At 54.9% G+C, this 21,580-nt stretch overlaps 1 protein-coding gene across 6 annotated transcripts; it reads right to left on the bottom strand.

The window, feature by feature from the left end:
- Positions 1–1,198: 1,198 nt before the first annotated feature.
- ZDHHC18 (zinc finger DHHC-type palmitoyltransferase 18) lies at positions 1,199–19,879 on the bottom strand. Of its 6 annotated transcripts, none has more exons than XM_054086184.1 (10): positions 19,514–19,879; positions 15,945–16,105; positions 14,398–14,547; positions 12,151–12,288; positions 9,651–9,699; positions 9,125–9,227; positions 7,315–7,424; positions 5,421–5,520; positions 2,092–2,235; positions 1,199–1,860 (listed from the first exon to the last, which is right to left on the bottom strand). In XM_054086184.1, the coding sequence occupies exons 1-10, from the start codon at positions 19,768–19,770 to the stop codon at positions 1,840–1,842; spliced, it is 1,233 nt and encodes a 410-aa protein (XP_053942159.1). In that variant the 5' UTR covers positions 19,771–19,879; the 3' UTR covers positions 1,199–1,839. The 6 variants fall into 6 exon arrangements, 5 of the variants coding, with proteins under 5 accessions (XP_053942159.1, XP_053942158.1, XP_053942163.1 ...); XR_008453277.1 differs by lacking the exon at positions 1,199–1,860 and adding an exon at positions 3,027–3,119 and having other exon boundaries at positions 2,099–2,235; XM_054086183.1 differs by having other exon boundaries at positions 1,199–2,235.
- Between the last annotated feature and the right edge of the window lie 1,701 nt (positions 19,880–21,580).

Raw genomic sequence — 21,580 nt, 5'->3', positions numbered from 1 at the left:
GATGGATGCTGGAGGATGCGAGAAAGACCATGGATGCTTTGCAGCCCAGAAAAACACCCTCAGGATGCACATCGCCTCCTTCCCACCCCGGCAAGAGGGATTTGGGGTTGTTCAACCCCTCCCAGCCCAACCCCTGGGTACAGGATGAGGTTGGGGTCCACCTGCCCAGCGAGGAGGTTACACGTCGAGCTCTACCAGCCCCTCTTTGTCCCAATCCCGGAGCTGCAGCACGTGCAGCACCTCACCGGCGATTACAGATCCACCGTGGAAGCAGATGACGCCCTGCTGAGTCAGGAAAAGGAAAGCTCTGCCCATCTCCCACCCTCTGGTGGACGAGGTGCAGGGGGAAAACAGATCCGTAGAGCGCGAACCAAGCGCAAAAGCCTCACGAAGGGGGCCAAACGGGCAGCCCAATGCACTCGACCCTCTATAAACCACCTCTTTCCCTTATAAAAATGCCAGGCAGCAATTCCCAATGGGAATTATCCTGCGCTTTGAGCAACGAAGCCGCACGTGGTCGGGGTCTGCATCCCTCAGCCCCTGGTGAAGCACTTGCTGTTAGACCCAACCTCAAAGCCGCAGGTTGGCTGCACTCGAGGTCTTTGATCCATCTCGGCTCTGCTCCGTGGGGATCCCCCCGGCAGGATCCCCCACTTTGGATGGGGTGTGCTCAGGCGCCTGCCGGTAACTCCTGCCAACGGGGCTGAGCTGCTGCCAAACGTTGGTTGCAATGGGCCGAGAGGAGCCTACGCAAACATTTTGCTCTACCGGTTCCGTGCAAAGCAGCGCACGGCTAAAGGAAGAGCCCCAGATCGCTGCGAGGAGGCTGCGGGTGAGCTCAGCTGCAGCATCACCCGCAGAGCGCCTGTGGGTGCCCTGAATTTAAACCCCCACCCTGAGGGATGCTGCCCAGACCAACACATCTCCCATCCTGTGATTCAAGGCAGCGATGTGCAGGCAGGGATTGAGGGCTCGAGCAGCTCCGGGATGGCAGGCAGGAGGCAGAGGATGCTCCCAGCCATTCCCAGCAGCGTGGAGGATGCTCCCAGCCATTCCCAGCAGCGTGGAGGATGCTCCCAGCCTGCCCAGCCACCCCAGGCTCACCTGGCCAAGCCTGACACTCCCTGCTCTGCGAGGACATTGCTGGCTCCCAGCACTCCGATAAACTTTACCAAAGGGTGCTCGCTGCACCGTAGGTCCCACCGATGCTGCCATCACTCCTTCGCCGGCAGCGAGGCTCGAGCCTTCCCCATTGCACAGAGCCAGGGAAGGCTGAGACTTGCCTCAAGGCCAAGTTTAGGGAGGTCCTGGCTCCCGGTCCTGTGGTCGGCACAGCCGATGGCACTGGGATGCAGCCCTTCGCCGCTCGGCTCGGCTCCTCCGCCCTGCACAGCACCGACAAGCCCGGGCACGAGCAGCTCCCCTCCGCCAGTGGAGCAGCAGCCAGACGCCGGCATACAGTAAATAGGAGAGATTTTTATTCTGTTACAAAAGTAAAAGGCATAAATAGATGGTGAATCCTACTGGGCTCTATGCTGAGAGGATCCGGTGCTGGGTGTCGGAGCACCCACCCTGTGCTGCAGCCTCAGGTCAAGGTGCTGCAGGGCTTCAACCCCTTCCCTTAAAACCAGAGCCACGCTAAGACAAAAGAGGAAAGGGGGTGCTGGCAGGGGCGCAAGGATAAACTCTGACCACACACAAACTCTTGTCACAGAGGAGAGTCCTCCAGCGCACGGACACGGCTCGGAGAGGGGCTGGTGCGGTCGGTGTGTGATGCCACCGGCTCGGCTGTAAAGGCGCTGGCAGGAAGCCTGCTGGTTTCGCAAGCCCGCTGGAATGCTATCCGCTATCTTCCAGTATCTATGGGAGGGGAGACACCTTCACTGGGTAAAGCTGGTGGTTCCGGGGAGCCGCCGGCGGTCTCAGCTTGGTTGGCGAGTCCGTCCAGCAGCAGGAGACAGCAGGAACTCCACTTATTGCACTCAGGTGGGACAGCTGTATGGCTTTGAGCTTTAAACCCGCAGGACAACCATCCCGGCTCTTGGAGCAGGGATGGAAAAGCTTTTTCTTGTGCACAGCCGCTTTCCCCACCTCATCTCTTGTGGTGGGAGAGAGGAAGGTGCAGCCGCGTAGCCCTGGAGAGCGGAGGCACTCGTGGTGGTCATGGCTGTAGTTTGGGTGTTGCCCACGGCATCTTGGCTCCCTGCAGGGCGCTCCAGAGGGCAGCCAGGGCTCCTGGTACTGGGTGGACCCAGCGTGATGAGGGAGAGGAAGAGAAAGAGAAGTTTAGTGCCAGAAATACTCAAGCGAGGAGCAGCCGGAAGATTGAAGCACCCAGGCTTGGTGGGAAGAGAAGGAGAGCGCTGGCAGCCGTGCTCCATCGCCGCAGGCAGGGGCTCACGGGGGCTGCAGGAGGGAGAGGGGCAGCTTCACAGCCCAGGAGTGAAGCAGGGCTTCCTCACAATGTGCTTTGGAAGGAACTTACTGTGACCACAGCAGAGAAGGAACCTGGCGTTAGAGAGGAAAACACAGCAGGAGGGAGAGGAGGGATTGCTTGGCCCACAGGGTGGGTCACGGCTGGGATTAGAAATCCTTTCCAGGTTCCTGCTCCTCTTTGGGCCACAACTCGCTCCAAACACTGAATCTCTGAGTCATTTCAGGGCTCCATCCAGCAAATTCCTGAGCACAAACCACCACAGTGTGCCAACCTGCAAAGCCCGGGGGCTTCAGGAACTCCCAGCCACACCGTTTCACGAGCAGACACACACAGAAAAGGCAATTCCAACTCATCCCAAGCCCCAACACAAAGCTGGGGGACACTATTCTCGCAGAGGCTGTGGGCAACCCCTCTGCCATGCAGTCCCGCATTGAGATGGCACAAGCCACGCTGCCCTTCGTGGGATACCGGTGGGGTGTATGAGGCACACAGATGTCAACACAACTGGAGGTGATGGGCTCCATGGAGCTGGTCATGCACTGGAGATGAGATGAGTGGCTTGGGATGGGAGAAGAAAGCGCTCTCTTACCAGCTAACCCTCAGAAAGCACGGCTAACGTCCAAGAAGGGGGCAAATCCCGTCAGGCTGTGCAGGAAATGGCAAAGTCCTGGCAGGCATCCTCCTGGAGAAGACACCAGAGATGATGCACCTCAACACCTGCTGGTACTGCTGGAGAGGGCTGGGTCAGACATGGGGACTGCAGAGCCTGGCACAGCCCTGGACAGAGCGAGGTGGGTGGGGAAAGGATGCTGAGGTGGTGGCTTCTGCAGGAAGGGGATCGACAAGTGGATGAGACCCTGCCTGGAGATGTGGGATGGAAAAATCCCTTTGTTTTAGAAGAGCCACAGCCACTCCAACTGCTGCCAAGCATCCCTGACGGTCCCCATCCTGCAGGAGCTGAGCTATGAGTCCAGCTGCCACCTGAGAAGTGTTAAACACTGTCCTTCTCTGTCTTACAGGAACAAAACAATAATCCAAACAATTAACTCTTTAAAAATAGAATTTTATTATGTTGAGTAACAAAGGAAAACGGTTTAAATAAAAACAGAAAGATGTTTGGCCCCTGGTATCCTGCACTGCTCCTCATTCCCCAGCACCAGACCCTCTCGGCACGGCTCTGCTCGCTCCAGCCCCTCGCCTGCCCCTGGAAGGCAGCAATAAGGCTCCTCAAAGGCACGGACAAGCCCCTCTGGGGACATCCCTGCGGCAGAAACGGGGAAAGAAGGGCAGGACGGCCTCTCCAGGTGCATGGGATGGCACGAAGCTGCACCAGGAGCCTCTCCAGACAGCTGCCCAGAGCTGGTAAAAATTCCAAAGCCTCTGCGTTCTCACCTCGGCTCATCGCAGAGGTGAAGGCAGAGCTGTGGCCACAGCAACCACGCATCGAGATCTCTGTGCAGCCAGCCCGAAATGTAAAGGCTGTGGCACGAAGCTGCATGCAGGCTGGTGCAGTCCCTCACAGCGTGCAAAGCACAAGGCTGGTGAATTTAGAGGGGAAAGGCTGATCCTGGCAGTGCTGCCTCTGCCTGAGGCTGAAATCCCTGTCTCTGACCCCCAGAAACCTGAGCAAACAGCTCGGCACAGAACGCTGCAAGCCTCTGCCCTGGAGCTACCACACTCTGCTCCCTGCTCTGGATAGAAAAATGTTCCACAGAGAAAAAAAACCTATAAATTGTGCAAAAATATCCAGCAGCTTTTAATAATATGATTCAAGTATTGCTAACAAGGTCTGTGACTCCTTTCCAGGCACACTTCAGTGTCAGTAAGCGCAGCCTGGCTCTCCTGTGCCTCTGCAAACCCGGAATGATGCTCATGGATGTGCTCAGGCACACGGGAATCGCTGCTGAGGTGCTGGGAATAACCCTGCCAGCCAGAAACCCAAAGCAAGAGCACAAGGTGAGGTTACCAGAGAGCAGCACCTGCTCACTGCTTCCTCTGGGAAGCTCCACACAAAAAAACTGGGACCCTCAAGAATTCATCCCCTTTCCTGTTCCCTTTTGGTCTCCTATGGACGGGACATAACCAGACTTTCCTGGCAGGATAAAGTTCCCAAATGTTAGAACTGTAGCCTTGCCAACCAGCATCTCCTTACGAGAGGTGCAGAACACTGCGTGTTTCTTCTTCCCTGTTAAAAGGAGAGTCAGCCTAACTCATGTCCTTGCTGCAAACATTCTCTTACTGACTGCCAGGGCCAAAACACCCAGAGTTTTTTCAGCACTCCTTCAGCGATGAGCCAGAAAACAGGATCGGCAGCAGCTGGGACATCAGCCAGCTTCCTCAACTACCAGGAGCCAGAGTCCTCCCAGGTGAACAGCCCCAACTTAGCAAGGCACAGCAGCTTCTGAGCAAAGAAAGCTGCTGTGGCAGCAGCTGAGGTGAAACCCCAGCCATTAAGAGACAAACCAGCCCTTCCACGTTGGCACAGAGGAGCAAGAGGTGTTCATGGAGAAAACAGGGATACCAGGGAACTCGTGCCTCCGTTAGCCCAGAAGATGAGGAGTGACAGCCCAGCTCAGGGTGGGAACTGTTTGCCAGCCCCAATCACATTTCTCCAGGCAGGAAACCCTGATGCCCTGGAGCAGCCACACTCCAGGCTCAGAGGTCTGATGGCTCCTCAGCCCTGTTTGCTTCCCAGGTGCAACAGGAACCGCGTGAAGCTGTGGGTCTCACACGCTTGTTGGGCACTATCAGTCCAGAGTCCAGATAGGCCACATCACAGTGAGACAAGTAAACACAAAATAATAAATAAATAACATAAAAAAAGGTAACGTATGGCTCAACTGAGTCTTTGGCAGCTCTGCATCACAGGGCTGTCCTGCCTGAGGCTGGGGAGATGGTGAGAGGGGACAGTACTGGCTGGATCGAGGTGCAGGCACCGCAGGCACTGGGCTACATCACAGCACTGTTAAGGAATGCCTCCTACCATGCTGGTGTCGGTTTTGGCTCCAAAGGAAGGGATATCGCTCTTAGGACTGGACGGGGTCCCGACATCTGGCTGGATAAATCCTCTTCTGTCTATCAAACTGGAAAACACAAAGGAAAGGGAGCAAAGGGAGAGGAGGTAAGGACACGGAGACTCCACAAAGACAGGAGCTCAGAGCAAGGGCTGTCCTTGTGGGAATCGCTAACCAAAGCGTCGGCAGGAGCCTGTTGGACAACACGGCTTCCTGCCCATCAGACAAACCACAAACTTATCACACCAGCCACCAAACAGCCTTTAGGAGTTAAAGCTTTGGGTCACCACAAACCCAAATTGGAACTGGCAAAAGGGCCTGACAACAGAAAACCAACATGAATGAGGAAAGAATCATAGAATCATAGAATAGTTTGGATTGGAAGGGACCTCTAAGCCCAGCCAGTTCCAACCCCCCTGCCATGGGCAGGGACACCTCCCACCGGATCAGCTTGCTCCAAGCCCCATCCAACCTGGCCTTGAACACCTCCAGCGATGGGGCAGCCACAACAACTTCCCCGAGCAACCTGGGCCAGTGTCTTACCACTCTCATGGTGAAGAAATCCTTCCTTATATCAAGACTAAATCTGCCCCTCTCCAGTTTATACCCGTTCCCCCTCATCCTGTCCCCACAAGCCTTTATGAATAGCCCCTCTCCAGCTTTCCTGGAGCCCCTTCAGGTACTGGAAGGTCACTATAAGGTCTCCTCTGAGCCTTCTCTTCTCCAGGCTGAACAAGTCCAACTGTCTCAGCCTGTCAAAGAACTGGAGTAAAGCACCATTTTCCCCACATCCTTCCAGCACACAGCTCAGCTCTCTGAATCCACAGATTTACTGTCTCCGACTGGCATTTCTGGACCTCTGAATCCAACAAAAAGCTTGGTGGCACTTCAAAGAGTGGAGCCAGATGTAAGTGTGAACTGTTTGACTGCAGCTGCCCGGCCTCAGACAACTTTCCCAGCTGCTGTGTTACTCCAAGTTAGCATCTCTGGGATTCTCTGCATAAATCCAAATAGGATCCAGTGAACAAACTTGTCTGGAGGATGCCCAGAAGCCCTCGACAGGCTGAGCACTCCACTCCAGCGTGCAGAGCCAGGCTCTGCCCAACTGCACCCTCTGGTGACAAAGCAGCAATCCTGTGCTGCAGGCACCTGTGCTTTGGCTCAACGCTTCCCTACATCTGCCAGACTACTAACTGTTTTAACTCACAGTTAAGAGCATTTTGTAGGATGACTATTTCAGGTAATCTAAGTGCTGTTAGAACCCTGTGTGCCTGGGCTGCTCAGCGTGGATCTCTGCTGGCTGCTTGAACGGTGCTGGATCCTCAGCATAAAGGAGGAAACACACATGCTAAGAAACACGGCCCCTACTGGAACTTACTGTCTGCTGCTCAGTCCTTTGGTGCTGTCATTCTAGCCCTACTGAGCTGCAGGATGCATTTCATCTGCAAGCTCCATGAAGCAATTCCAAGTGACCCTGGCCCAGGTTGCCCCAAGAAGTGGTGGCTGTTGGTCCCTGGAGGTGTTCCAGGCCAGGTTGGATGGGGCTTGGAGCAACTGGATCCAGTGGGAGGTGTCCCTGCCCATGGCAGGAGGTGGAACTGGATGGGCTTTGAGGTCCCTTCCAACCCAAAACATTCCATGATTCTATGTCCTGAACTCATCAGACTCAAAAGGAGGAGCAAAACTTACACCTCCTACTTCCATGCGTCTTCAGCTGCTCTCTGCAGAGAAACTCGTTTCCTCAGCATCACCACAGTTTACATGTTTGGGGTGACAAAGCCTCCTCACAAACCCCTCCTTTCTAAGGCCCCTCTCACCAAGCAGGATGCAATTCCCGATGCTGTGGACGTCAAAAGCTCTTACCTGGGATGGAATGGTCCACACAGCACTGCACAGCAGTTTGTGAGGATACTTTTATGGCTGTAGGGATTGGCAAACTCTGAGCCTCTCTTATTCGACCAGGACCCTTTGATCTGAAAGGGAAAGGATACAGGCAGATTAAGATAGGAAAGACATGACAGCAAATAATTAGACGATAACGGACTCGGTTCAACACCCTGCTCAAGAAGTAAAGGCTTGTCTGACTGCAAACGTCCTCCTGCTGTTTGCTTTAACAAGCAGCACAGCCGGCAGCCAGAAGAGACAGCAATGCGCTGCACCTGCCTCAGCCAAGGTTCAGCCTTGCAGCTCTGAAGCTGTGTCCTCCACAGCAAATTGTCACCGTCTTCAACCCCAGCCTCCTCCCCCTCCTCCTTCTGCCCTGGTTCTGTGCTAGGCTGAGCGCTCAGCAGAATGGGGCTCCAGCTCATGGTCCCTGCTGCGCTCCTCAGGCCGAGCAAACAGCACGGGGATTCCCAGGCCACGCAGCAAGAGAAGGAAACAATCTCATCCCTCCCCACCCTCAGCAGCTGCCATTGCGACTTTGAATTCGAAACCCCGGTTGTACCAAGCGTTGGCACATGTGAGTGGGCAAATGCTGTCCCCGGCCTCAGCCCCACCTGCAGCGAACCATCTACCCTCACATTTCCTCCTTTTGTTTTTACATCCCCTCCCCGGTCGCAGCACGAGGCTGGCAACACGGGCAACGTGGCCAGAGAGGACACGCACCTCGCTCTCCATGTTCTCCATCAGCTTAGAATCACAGGATCATGGAATGGTTTGGGCTGGAAGGGACCTCAAAGCTCCTCCAGTTCCACCCCCTGCCATGGGCAGGGACACTTCCCACTGGATGAGGGGCTCCAAGCCCCATCCAACCTGGCCTGGAACCCCTCCAGGGATGGGGCAGCCACCACTGCTCTGGGCAACCTGTTCCAGGGCCTCCCCACCCTCACAGCAAAACATTTCTCCCTGAGACCTCATCTCAATCTCCTCTCCACCTTCACTGATGTGGCCTTGTGCCATCTGCCAACATCTTTGAACAGAACAGAGAGGTGGAGAGGAAAACAGAGGGGAAAAAAAAAAAAGCAAACTAAAAAGGGATGCAAACCCAACTTCTGCAGGTCTGGCAGCTCCCAGCAAGGATTACAGGAATTTCTGGCCAGAAGGGTGAATTTTGATTCTGAGGATCAGACAGATCCTGCTTTTCCGTCCAATCTGCTCTGCTTAGGGAACTCATTTGGCCTTTGGAGGCTGCAGGCACCCCAGACTTTACGGTAAACCTCGTCAGCTGTCTGTGCATCATTTGCCTTTTAGACATGAGGAACCGATAAAGACAAAGGGACTTGCCCAGGGTCTCAGAGGAAGCCTGTGGTTACACAGGATGCTGAATTAAGATCACCCGCGGCTCAGGTTAACACCCAAATAAATCTCTGGGGTCAGCTTTCCTTTTTTTTTTAGTGTCAGAACTCCTGATTTCAAGCAAAGCCAAACATAGACTGGAAAAAACCTACACGTGACCTTTCTAACATTGCAAAGCATGACACCCACAGCCTGACCCTGCCCAGCAGCTCGCAGTGGCACGCTGCCCTGCTGCTATGGGCAGCTTTCCCCCCACGCAGTGACCTGAAACTGCAGCCCAAACACTACGGGAATGGGTGGTTTGCAGTGGATTATCCCAGGCAGCTTTCATTACCGAGACACTACACCAAGGCAGGCAGCCACGGATCCCCACCAAACTCCACCTCTGCTGAGAGGCAGGACCAGCCCCGCAGAAGGACAAAGATAAGGTACTTACGTCTTCGTTTGTTGTCAGGTTGGAGGCGACTAAGTAAGTGTGAAAACCTGAGAGGCCTAAAATAGACCAGACCGAGAAAAAACAAATCACCAGCTCCAGCACAGTGAAATCAAAGTCAAGGAAAGTCTTGAGGAACAATGTCCTCCTGCAAGGAGAGGCAGAGGGCTGCTTTGGGAGGATCACATCACCCCAGTTCCTTCCCATTCCTCACGCCATTCTGCAGGCATCCCCCAAGGCACAGCCTCTTTCCATTGCTTCCCTTTCCATGTAAACTCGCAAACCGGGAAACAAGCTTCTCACCCACCCTCAGTCCCTGGTGGTGAACTAAAGGTCTTCTCACTCTGGGATGTTAGCAGCCTACAGATGGAGAAATGCCCGCCTGCCCCAGCTGGGGGACTAAATTAAGTTGTGGGAGGTAAATGAGGGCAACCCTACGATGAGCTCCTTGTAGCTCTTTGCAACACAGTTAGTGCTGCCACATCAGCACTCGCCACAGAGCAGCTGGTGGCATCCATCAGAAGGATATCTTGCAGGTGTCGTCTTCAGCGTGATGAGGAATCCATCTCTCTGAGAGCCTGCAAAGTAAACAGGACAAGGAATCACAGAATCATCAAGGCTGGAATAGACCTCTAAGTTCATCCAGTCCAACAATCAGCCCAGCCCCACCATCCTTGTTAAATCATGTCCCAAAATGCCACATCTACACGCTTTTTGAACCCTCCAGGGCACAGCTCAGATGAGTCCAGTGGCTGGTGTCATACCTGGCTCCGTGGCTGGTGTCACCACAATAACTTTATGTTTTCTGATAATGGAATGGCCTACATGGCACCGTGATTACAGGCAGGAGGAGCTGGAAGCTACTGTGCTACTAGAAAGCTATGATCTAGTTGCCATCACAGAAACATGGTGAGATGAATCCCATGACTGGAATGTGGCTATCAACAGCTACAGGCTGTTCAGAAGGGATAGACCAAGAAGGAGAAGTGTTGCCCTCTGTCTCAGAAAAGGGATAGAATGTGAAGAATTTAAAAATGGGCACAATTTTTATTCACAAAGGGTAAAAAGGATGACCCTGAGAACTACCGACCTGTCAGCCTCACCTCTGTGCCTGGAAAGATCATGGAACAGATCCTCCTAGAAGCTACGCTAAAGCACATGGAGGATGAGGAGGTGATTAAAGGCAGCCAGCATGGCTTCACCAGGGGCAAGTCCTGTCTGACCAACTTAGTGGCTTTCTATGATGGGGTAACCGCAGCAGTGGACATGGGTAAAGCAACGGATGTGATCTGTCTGGACTTCTGTAAAGCCTTTGAAATGGTTCCCCACAATATCCTTCTCTCTAAATTGGAGAGATATGGATTTGATGGGTGGAAAGTGCTGTGGATAAGAAACTAGTTGGATGGTTGTATTCAAAGAGTAGTGGCCAATGGCTCGAAGTTCAGATGGAGATCCATGATGAGTGGTGTCCCTCAGGGGTCCGTACTGGGACCGGTGCTGTTCAATTTATCAATGATATTGACAGTGAGATTGAGTGCACCCTCAGCAAGTTTGCAGATGACACCAAGCTGAGTGGTGTAGTTACCACACAGGAAGGACGCGATGTCATCCAAAGGGACCTGGACAGGTTGGAGAAGTGGGGCTGCGAGAACCTCTTGAGGTTCAGCAAGGCCAAGAGCAAGGTCCTACACCTGGGTTGGGGCGATACCTGTTTTCAGTACAGAATGGGGGATGGTGTGATTGAGAGCAGCCCCGAGGAGAAGGACTTGGGGTGCTGGTTGACGAGATGCTTGACATGAGCCAGCGATGTGCGCTCTCAGCCCAGAAACCAATCATGTCCTGAGCTACATCAAAAGAAGTGTGGCCAGCAGGGAGAGGCAGGGGATTCTGCCCCTCTGTTCCTCTCTGGTGAGACCTAATCTGGAATATTGTGTCCAGTACTGGAATCCTCAAAATAAGAAAGAAATGGAGCTGTTGGAACAGATCTAGAGGAGGGCTACAAAGATGATCGGAGGGCTGGAGCACCTTTCATCCGAGGACAGGCAAAGCGAGTTGGGCTTGTTCAGCCTGGAGAGGAAAAGGCTCTGAGGAGACCTTAGAGCGACCTTCCAGTACCTGAAGGAGCTACAAGAAAGCTGGGGAGGGGCTGTTCATAAAGGCTTGTGGTGATACAACAAGGGGGAATGGGTATAAACTGGAGAGGGGCAGATTTAGACTGGACGTTAGGAAGAATTTAATTACCATGAGAGTGGTGAGACACTGGCCCAGGTTGCACAGGGAAGCTGTGGCTGCCCCATCCCTGGAGGTGTTCAAGGCCAGGTTGGATGGGCCTTGGGCAGCCTGAGCCAGTGGGAGGTTGGAACTGGATGATCTTTAAGGTCCCCCCCCATGGCAGGGGGGTTGGAACTGGATGATCTTTAAGGTACCTTCCAACCCAAACTATTCTGTGATTCTGTGGAGACTCCATCAGTGCCCTGGGCAGCATCTGCCAGAACTTCACCGGTCTTTCAGCAAAGAATTTTTTCCTAATATCTTGTCAAAACCTCCCCTGGTGCAACTTGAGGCCGTTTCCTCTCATCCCATCACTGGTTATTTGGGAGAAGAGCCCAGCACCCACCTCACCACAACCTCATTTCCAGGAGCTGCAGAGAGCGATGAGGTCTCCCCTCAGCCTCATCTTCTCCAACCTAAACAGTCCCAGGTTGCTGCTCCTCACAACCCTTGTTCTCTGGACCCTTCCCCAGCTCCGTTGCTGGTGAATGACACCCTACCAGGCGGCCTCGCATCTCCAGCCAATACATCGCTCCCGAGCACGCAGACACCCCTCTGTGCTCCATATGGATCTGGAGGTGCAGGCTGGTTCTGGGCTTCCCTGCAGTCTGAGACCCTGTTTATTCAGGCAACCTGCACCGAAAAGCCTGGTGTAAACCACCCCAACCCTTCCCACGCTCTGTCGAACTGGAACAGTGCCCTGGTGCTACCCTAAGTTGCTCGTGGTCCAGGAATGCAAAACACGTGGCTGTACTTACGCAAGGTGAGATGGGTGACAACACAAGCAAAGATGAAGGCTGTCAGGAAGGAGAGGGAGAGGATGAAGGCGTAGAAGTAGCGGTAGTTGCGCTTCCCCACGCAGTTGCCCACCCAGGGGCAGTGGTGGTCAAACCTCTCTGAAACAAAACGGACATGGTGAGGGCTCCTGCTGCCTCGGATTCCGTAACAGAGTAAACCCTGCTGAGCTCTGAAACCCAAACAAATCCAGCTTCCCTCCACCAGCCCAAGACCAGAACCATCCTGCAGTAATGCAGTAGCAAGAAGTTGCGGAAGGGAGCCTACAGAAAGGCTTATGAGGGGCTCTTCATCAGGGAGGGCAGGGACAGGACAAGAAGGAATGATTTTCAGCTGAAAGAAAGGAGACTGAGATGTGATCTTAAGAAGAAATGTTTTGCTGTGAGGGTGGGGAGGCCCTGGAACAGGTTACCCAGAGCAGTGGTGGCTGCCCCATCCCTGGAGCTGTTTAAGGCCAGGTTGGATGGGGTTTGGAGCCCCTGATCCAGTGGGAGGTGTCCCTGCCCACGGCAGGGGTTGGAACTGGATGAGCTTTGAGGTCCCTTCCAACCCAAACCATTCTAAGTTTCAGTGGAGCACTGCTAGCCTGTTTGCATTCAATCATCAAAGCCAAACCTTTCCTCTCATCAAACCCTGCATTAACGACGAGCCTTGTGACTGCTGACATCTCCCATTACTAAAACTGAAAGCCAGCAGGGACAGTGTGGCAGTTTTTCCAGTACCTGACAGCGCTGGGCGTGTGCACACAGCATCACTGCACCCTTTCTCCATGTCAGCTCCCCCCACCTTCCTCGGGGCAGAAAATAATTGTCAAAGCTACAAAGATATGCCTTGAAAACCACAGAAACCGCCTGGGAACCTGGGGCAGGCGCAGTATATCTGGAAACCCTCCCGACTGCCTGATAAGGAAAGGGTTGCATTTCAGACTAACAGAACTGCAGTAACTGTGCTGTGGGGGACACCGGTGCAAGCAAAAAGCATCACACGCCACGCAAGAGCAGCCCTGCACCCTGAGACAGCTCCACCACAGCTTTCCAGTGAGCTGTTCCAGCGTCAGGAGCAGCCACAGCCGCCCACAGCTACCCCAAACACATAATACTCAGCAACTCCCAAACTCCTCCTCTTAACCAGAACTTTGGGGTCCTGTTGACTGCTTGGGGGTCAGTTGCTCCGCAGGCTGCCCCGGCCGACAGCTTAACTCTCTGCATCCACATGGTGCGTGACCAGGAGCAGCCACAAAAGGAATATATGCTCCAGGTGTGTCCCTGAATAACAAGAAAACCTGCTGCTGCTTCCAGTTGCTGCACTGGGAACCTCCTTGCCCACTCCAGGCCTGCGTGGAGCCATCAGAGACTTTTCTTCACGTCTTTGGTCATTCCCACCACACTCTGAGAGGATGGGGAGAGGACACAGAAGAGCTCAACCAGCATCTGTGCTGGTAGCTCTACCAGCCTGGCAACACCAAGGTCACAGACAACGAGGAGCCTGCACCAAACCTTGCATTTGGTGGGCCTTCAAACACATTTCATGGAATCATAGAAAGGTTTGGGTTGGAAAGCACCTCGAAGCCCATCCAGTTCCACCCCCTCAGGCTGCTCCAAGCCTCATCCAACCTGGCCTTGAACCCCTCCAGGGATGGGGCAGCCACCGCTGCTCTGGGCAACCTGGGCCAGGGCCTCCCCACCCTTACAGCAAAACATTTCTTCCAAAGATCTCATCTCAATCTCCCCTCTTTCAGGCCAAAAACCATTCCTCTTCGTCCTCTCCCTGCCCTCTCTGATCCATAACCTCTCCCCAGCTTTCCTGGAGCCCCTTTTGGGACTGGAAGCTGCTCTAAGGTCTCCCCACAGCCTTCCTTTCTCCAGGCGGAACAACCGCAACTCTCTCAGCCTGTCCTTGTACGGGAGGGGCTCCAGCCCTTGGATCATCTCCATGGCCTCCTATGGACTCACTCCAACAGATCCAAGTCCTTCCCGTCCTGAGGACTCCAGAACTGAACTCAGTAATTCATGGCGCAATCCTCCCAGAAACGGAGAAAGCAGAGACACGGAGTCTTGGACAACGACCCACTGCATTGGTGTCGCTTTCATTTGCAGCAGCAAGAAGAAAGACTGCTCAGTATCTCCCTTCAGAAGAACCAAAAGCAATCTGTCCAGGAACAGAACAGGCCACACACACGAGACACAGCACCTTCCCGCTTTCCAGCTTACCCACACAGTTGTCGCAGACGCTGCAGTGTGAGGTGCGCGGAGGACGGAACATTTTGCACGTGTAGCAGTACTTGAGTTTCACCACATACTTGTTGATGACCACTTCCATCGTGCGGGCTGGCGGGCGGTAAGTAGAGGTCCCCATGCTGTCTGCAAGGGCGAGAAGGAACGGTCAAACCGGCACCAGCCCCGCATCACCCCGAGCGGCTTCCTGGCAGGGGACGGCATTGGCACGGGCTCTCTTGATTCTAATCAGAAGCTCAGAGGCAGCTCAGCCTCCAGGAGTCGTTGCAGGGTGGGCAGCCAGGAACTCCAGTCAGCTCCTTGCAGCGTTATTGGGGTCTTTCCCTTCTCTGCTCAATAGCAATGCTGCTGCGATGCCAAGAGGAAGCGCTGTCGGCCCAACGCTTCAAGCAAATAAAGCCATTTAGAAATAGTGAGCATAAAAGCAGCAGAGTTCAAGTGCCCAGTAACACCAACTCATCTGCGTGTGCCTAAGGGAGCGCAACACAAGGGGGCAACAACGTCTGGAAACGCACGGGTGGTTCCTGCTCTGCTCTAAGTGTCCGGGTTACAGAAATCAGGGTAACCGCAGCAGCACCAAGCTCCAGGGACTCGTTCCCATCCCAGCAGGGGAGGACACAGCACGTCTGTGTTCCAGGCAGAGGTCAGGGAAAACTGACATGCGTTTGTCAGGAGAACGAGAAGGTTCCTCCTCCTCAAGGTCAACATTGAGCATTTTTAGGGACACGAAGTTGTCACCGGGTGTGTTGGCACTTGATTATTCACTGCGGACAGGGAGCTGGAGACTCCCTCTGCTCAGCCAAAGCACAAGCTGGGAAAGCTCTGCATCACATTTGCATTTGGGGGGTGACTCCTTTATTTGAGTTACTCTTGAAAACAAGAGCACCTTTCCAACTCTGAAGGCTTTGAAAATAGATACGCAACCACGAGCGTGCTAAGAGGAGAGTCAGTGGGTTACATCCACAGGCCCAGCTGGCACAGCAGGCAGCATCTGCAGCCAGATTACTGCTTCAAGCACATACAAATAGAAACAGAAATAATCGCTCTGAGGATGTTTGAAAACCATTTTATGAGTCAGATGGAGGATTATCTCTTTGCAACTGTCCTCAGCAGGGCGATTCAAGCTCACATCAGCTCTGCTAAAGCAGTTGTCACTATGGGTCACATCCACAGATCCGGGATACACAGGGATGCATCAGAGGACTTCTTGGCCACCACCAGAAGAGCGTGACAGAGCAGATTTAGACAGGGACAAGCATTAGCATTCTGTTAGGGACCGTGACAGTAAAGAAAGCCTTGTGGTACAGCAAGATCAAGGGCAAGAGAAATCCTGACTAAATTAACTACCCTGCGTCCTCACCGCCTGTATTTTGCAGAACAGGACTCTTCAGACACTGACAAGCATCGTGATCCGAGATTCCGGCCTCTTTTCCAGAGACTCACCGAGCCCAGAATGTCCATGGCATGCACACACACAGAAGAACAGACCACCTCACACACAGAAGAGGGAACAGAAGTCTCACCGATCCGCTTTTCCAGGTCAGCGGCCTCACTCGGGGTGGCTCTGGGCAAGATCCCAGGGTCTCTGAAGCTGGTCTGGAGCAGGCAGCTGATGACGAAGAAGAAGAGGAGGGCTGCAATGATGGGGATGGCCAGCGTCAGGTGGCTGGCGAGGAAGGGGCAGCTGTGAAAGAAAAACAAAAGGCATCCTTACCAACCATCGCTCCAGAACTGGCTCTCAGAGACGATGCTACACACTGAATTATCACAGAGAGAGGGGATGAAGCACCTCTGCTTTGCAGAGACCTTTGGAAAGGTCTTAGCAAGAGCCACCTCAGGAAACACTGGAGCAAAATCTCAGAATCCTTAATACTGGAAAAGGCCTCTGAGCCATCCAACCATCAGCCCAGCCCCACGGTGTCTGCTAAACCACGTCACAAAGTGCCACATCTACAGAGGTCTTGAACCCCTCCAGGGATGGAGATTCCACCACTGCCCTGGGCAGCCTCTGTCAGGGCTTCACCACTCTGCCAGTGAAGAAATTTCTCCTGATACCCAATATAAACTTTCCCTGGAGCAACTTGAAAGCATTTCTTTTCATCATATCATTTGTTACTTGGGAGCAGAGCCCAGCACCCACCTGGCTCCAACCTCCTTTCAGGAGCTGCAGAGCGTGATGAGGTCTCCCCTCAGAATCCTCTTCTTTGGCCTAAACAGCCCCAAGTCCCTCAGCTACTCCTCATAACCCCTGGGCTGCAGACCCTTCCCCAGCTCCGTTCCCTCCTCGGGATGCGCTCCAGCCCCTCAAGGTCTTTATTGGACTGAGGGGCCCAAAACTGAACCCAAATTTTGAGGTGCAGCTTCGCCAGTGCCAAGCCCAGGGGAACGCTTCCTTTCCTGCTCCTGCCAGCCACACCATTCCTGATACAAAAAGCACCCGGAAGACAACGTCTTCGGCACAAGGACGGCAGTACAACCCCTGTACACAACCTCTTTGCCCTTCTGAAGTCCTAGAATTGTGTTTCAGAAGCCAGTCAGCTGCCCCAAAGCCTGGCCACCTTCCACAACAGCATCAAGAGCACCTGCAGAAACACCCCAAGCCAAGCAGGGATCAAAACCAGCGCAAACACAATCCCATTTGCTCCAACACGCGAAGCTGAGAGAGAACTTGGCTTCGATCCCACCTGCTTCGCTGTCTCTGGATGCTTGTGTGCCCTTCACGGTGCGCCAGATGTTTGGATGAGGATGCTTTCCAGTGCTGGTACTGCTGTGCCAAGCCACCAGGGACCTCTGCAGATGATACCCGCGCCTGGGCTCACTGTATTGTGACCTGGGGCTGGTTTGCCACGGATGGCGAGTGGTGGGATCACACCCCACGCCAGGGCAGCTCCGTTACTGGCAGCATGACTGGTGAAGATGGCCCAGGAACCTCTTTGCGTGGTACAGGGCTGAGGACCCCTCCTGTCTCCCAGTCCGCAGAGGGATTTGCTATTCTGAGCACCGATAAGCACCCAGAGCCGAGCACAGACGGCCGAGCTGCTCCTCAGTAACGCCGCGAGGCCCATTGAGAGGATTAAGTAACTTTTGTTTCAACTCCCAAGCTCAGCTGTCCAGAACAAAGCAGCCACGGAGCAACAAAAGCCCTTCAGCCAAAGCCCAACACCGACCCCTTGGTCAGATGGAAAGGACACAAGCTTGTGGTCACCCCTTTCCTGAGAGAATCTCTGGACCTCACTTTACTCCATCAGGCAAGAAGAAACCACATTAAAATTATACACAAGGAGGTGTTTGCTGTCCATCAGCAAAGTGGAACCCATGCAGGAGAAGCTCACAGCTAAAATTACCAACTTGGAAAGCCCCAGGGTATCTTCCACCAAGAAAGAGTGAGTAGGCAAAGAGAGAGGGGAAGGCAGATGTCCTCTGCCTGGCCCCGCACAAAGCACTTGCTGTGCTCGCGCTTCCTGTTGGGTTTGGATCAAAGAATCGCAGAATGCCAGGTTGGAAGGGACCTCAAGGATGATCTGGTCCAACCTTTTCAGGTGTTCTATGGTTTAAATGAGACAGCCCAGCACCCTGCCAGCTGAGCCTTCAATGTGTCCAGTGCAGAGGAATCAACCACCTCCCCGGGGAGAGCATTGCGATGTTTAACTGTTCTCCTGGTCAAAAATATTCTTCTGGAATCCCATTGGAATCTCCCCAGGCACAACTTGCTCCCATCAGCCCAGGTCATAGATTCAGAAGGTTGGAAAAGACTTTTGAGATCATCAACTCCAACCGTACCTGTCCACTACTACATCATATCTCTAAGATGCAGCAGAGATCGCTTTCAGAGGGGTGCGGAGGGCACTAAGAAAGGAGTTTTCGTGTCGGGATTCCGCTACTGCCTGCCCCATCAGCTCCTCTGACTTCTCAGAGCCCCTAATCCGATCAAACGCCTTCATCTCCCGCCTCTAGGATTGGGCAGCTTTGCTTTGAGACGACCAGAGATAACGGCATGATCCAAAGGCAGGCGTGACCCCCCCCGCCCGGCTCTGTGCAGGAAAATCGAACTCCCCTCCCGAGATGGAAATGCAGAGGAGGGACAGCAGGAACCCTCCAAGGTGTCAAAACCCAACAGTGCTCCTTCCCCAGCTCCTCTAGCGATATAACGGGGTGCTCTCGCTCTCCATTCCCTTGGGATGCAGAAGCCAGGAGCACCCCTGGACCAGCTTTCCCAAAGGAAAAGGGGCTGGGGGAGAAGCAGCTGCCTCCTCCCCACAAGGCAAAGCTCCAGAGCTCCTCAGGACCCAAAAACGTTTCAGCATCGAGCAGGAACCCCAGTCCTGCCTCCACTATGGACAAACCCTACCAGCCCGGGGGGGTTCCTGGCTGCCATTCCAGACCGGTTCTTGGAAGCAGGAGGGGAGACTGAGGGGAACTTAGAGACCTGGGGGGGGATCCTGGGGGGGATGTTAAATCCCTTCCCCAAGCCAGGAGGAGCAAACAAGGCCTCTGCCCTCCGTATAAACCCACCTCAGGGCAGGCAGAGGGGAGGCAGTGACTGCCACAAAGTGGGGCTGGGGGGCAACTGGGGGTAGGAGAAGGGAGGGAGAAGGGGGAGTTCTCGGGGGGCAGGAGAGGGGATAGTAGGGGGGTCCCTTGGGGGGAAGAAGGTGGTCACCTTGGGGGGACAGGGGATGTCCCTTGAGGGGGATAGCAGAGGGTCTCTTGGGGGAAATGGAGGGATAGTGGGAGGGTCCCCAGGGGAGGGGGGGACAGTGGGGGTCTCTCGGGGGGACAGCAGGGGATCTCTTCACAAGGGATGAGGGAAACAGAAGGGGGTACCTTCTATGGTGGGAGATGGGAGAGCGGTGGATCCCTGGGGGAAAGGACGGATAAAGGGGGTCCCGGGATGACATGGAGGGTCCTTCGGGGGGCACACAGGGGGTACAGAGGGGTCCCCATCCCACCCCCTCCCACCACCACGGCGCGGGGGGGTTCCCAGCTCCCCCCCGCCTTCCCCCACCGGGAAAGGGGCTCGGGGCTCGGGGCTGGGAACGGCCCCGGCGCTGCGGAGCATCCCGACCCCGGGGGGGCCCAGCCCCGCACTCACTCGAAGGCGAAGAAGAGGCCGCTGGTGCCCACGATGAGCCCGAGGGTGAGGGCGAAGACACCGCTGTGCCGGGCCAGCAGGAGCCGCCCGCCGCAGCAGAACCGGGTGCGGCCCGGGAACACCTCCCACTTGCGGCGGGGCCCGCGGGTGGCACCGGGCCGAGGCGGGGCGGCGGCGGGGGGCGGCGGGGAGGTGATCGCACCCGGCCCCGGGGCCGCCACCCCCGGCGGGATCTGCCGGTATTCGCAGTCCTTCATGGCGCCGCCGCGCCCGGAACCGGGACCGCCCCAAGCCGCGCACCGCCCCGAGATACACCGGGACCGCCCCCTTTGCACCGGCACCACCAGCACCGCCGCACAGACCGGAGCGCCGGTACGGTCTGGCGACGCCTCCAATGCTCAGGGCATGGCCATAAATGGGCAGGCAACGCCCACAAATGGACGGCCCCCTCCGGTATGGAAAGAGCAGACCACGCCCCAATTGCAGACCACGCCCCCAACGAACAAGCCAGGCCTCTCTCCAGGCCACGCCCCCCTCGCGTCGTCGGGCCCCGCCCCTCGCTCGAGCCCTATGGCTGCGAACGCACCGTCCGCTCCCTGCCTGGCCCCGCCCCTCGGCCAGACTGGCCACGCCCTCTTTGCCATGATTGGTCCCTCCCCTCGCTGCCACTCATTCCTCTGGCTCCGCCCCTTGCCCCGCGTGGCCACGCACTCATTTAACCACGCCCTTCATCCTGACTGGTCCTGCCCTTCACCCGGCGCTGCCAATCACCCGCTTGGCCCCGCCTCCTATTGCCCTCACCTGCCACCTTCCCGCTCCGGCAGTGACCACAGACCCCCCCAAACCCATCACCTGACGGCCTAAAGACACGCTGAGGTTTGCCTATTCCCATTGCACTGATGGAGAAAAAAAACCTGGCAGGTTAAAAACTGCAGGAGAGAGCAGAAAGTGAGTCCCCAGCACAGCAAAAAGACCCAAACAGGCTTGTTGATACTTCCAGACCCCAAGTACGGGATTGTGCTTCCTAGTGAGCCACACACAAACATTCTGGGATTGCTCGTATCCTCCTCCGGATCCAGAGCATCCACAGCTCCAGCTAAAGCAGCTGGTGGGAGGCACGTTCTCCTGAATCACGGAGCTGCAATCTTATTTTAAGAGAGGGGATACTTCAGCACAGCTGTAAATTCTATTATAGCACATTCACAGCCGCAAATCCTATTAAAGCGCCGTGGCAAAAACGGTCCCAGTGCTTTAAATATTCTTTAAAAAGCAGAAAAGAAGCCTCATGGCAGGAATGAGGCTGAAAACAAACACCTTTGAAAAGTCTGTTCCTGTCACGACTTGACGCACCTCATAATGGAAAGCGTTGAAGTCTACAAAGAGCTCAGCCCGCAACCACTGTGCCGGTAGAGAAGATGGTGGCAGGGCTGGAACGACCCCGGAAAGCACCAATGGAAAAAGGACACGGAAAGGCAGAAACAGGTTAAAAATACTTCAGTAGAAAAAGATGCCAAGTCTTAATTCCTATTAGAGAGGTCTTTCTCTCCGTGTTCTGCATCTCCCTTTGCTCTCAGGTACGAATTCTGTGTGGTTCACTCTGGAAACTGGGCTGAAAAAAGGCTGCGAATGGGAACAAAACAGCTGCTGCATAAACGATGGTGTGAGCGGGAACACAAACTGGGCAGGTCTGTACAAAGGCAGTGGAGAGCGATTACCAGCCGGTGGCAGCAGGCGCTCGCCAGAAAGGTCCTGTTCCACCAGCTGGGCCACAGGAGTCCTACTGGGAAAGCTGCTCCTTCTGCATCCCAGAGGCACTTGGAGAGCATCAGGGTGGGCACCTCTTGGTGCTCCTCCAACCTCCAGACGTATCTAAAAACCCGTTCTAACCAGGAAGCCAAAGAAATAGGTGGGAATTTTGGAAGCCCCACTGGCTCAGTGCTGTTCCCATGGGCCTGGGAGCACTGGGACTCGCAGCTGCTTTTGCTCCCCCCCAGTCTCAGCTGCTTCACCTGCACCTGAGCAGAAAGGGGGACGTTTCCATGCCTTGTGATGGCTCACGGCTGTGAA

The sequence above is a fragment of the Cuculus canorus genome, chromosome 22, assembly GCF_017976375.1.
Source record: "Cuculus canorus isolate bCucCan1 chromosome 22, bCucCan1.pri, whole genome shotgun sequence".
Lineage (NCBI taxonomy): Eukaryota > Metazoa > Chordata > Aves > Cuculiformes > Cuculidae > Cuculus > Cuculus canorus.
This window is presented reverse-complemented; position numbering and strand designations above follow the sequence as displayed.

Bases quoted from the DNA above. Each gene is read 5' to 3' on its own strand.
- ZDHHC18 (XM_054086183.1), bottom strand. From the start codon at position 19,770: ATGAAGGACTGCGAATACCGGCAGATCCCGCCGGGGGTGGCGGCCCCG. The intron at 9,228-9,650 runs ATATCCTTCTGA...CTTTGATTTCAC, and splicing joins CTGAAGACGACACCTGCAAG to TGTGCTGGAGCTGGTGATTT. The intron at 7,425-9,124 runs GTAAGTACCTTA...TTTCCCTTTCAG, and splicing joins ACCTGACAACAAACGAAGAC to ATCAAAGGGTCCTGGTCGAA.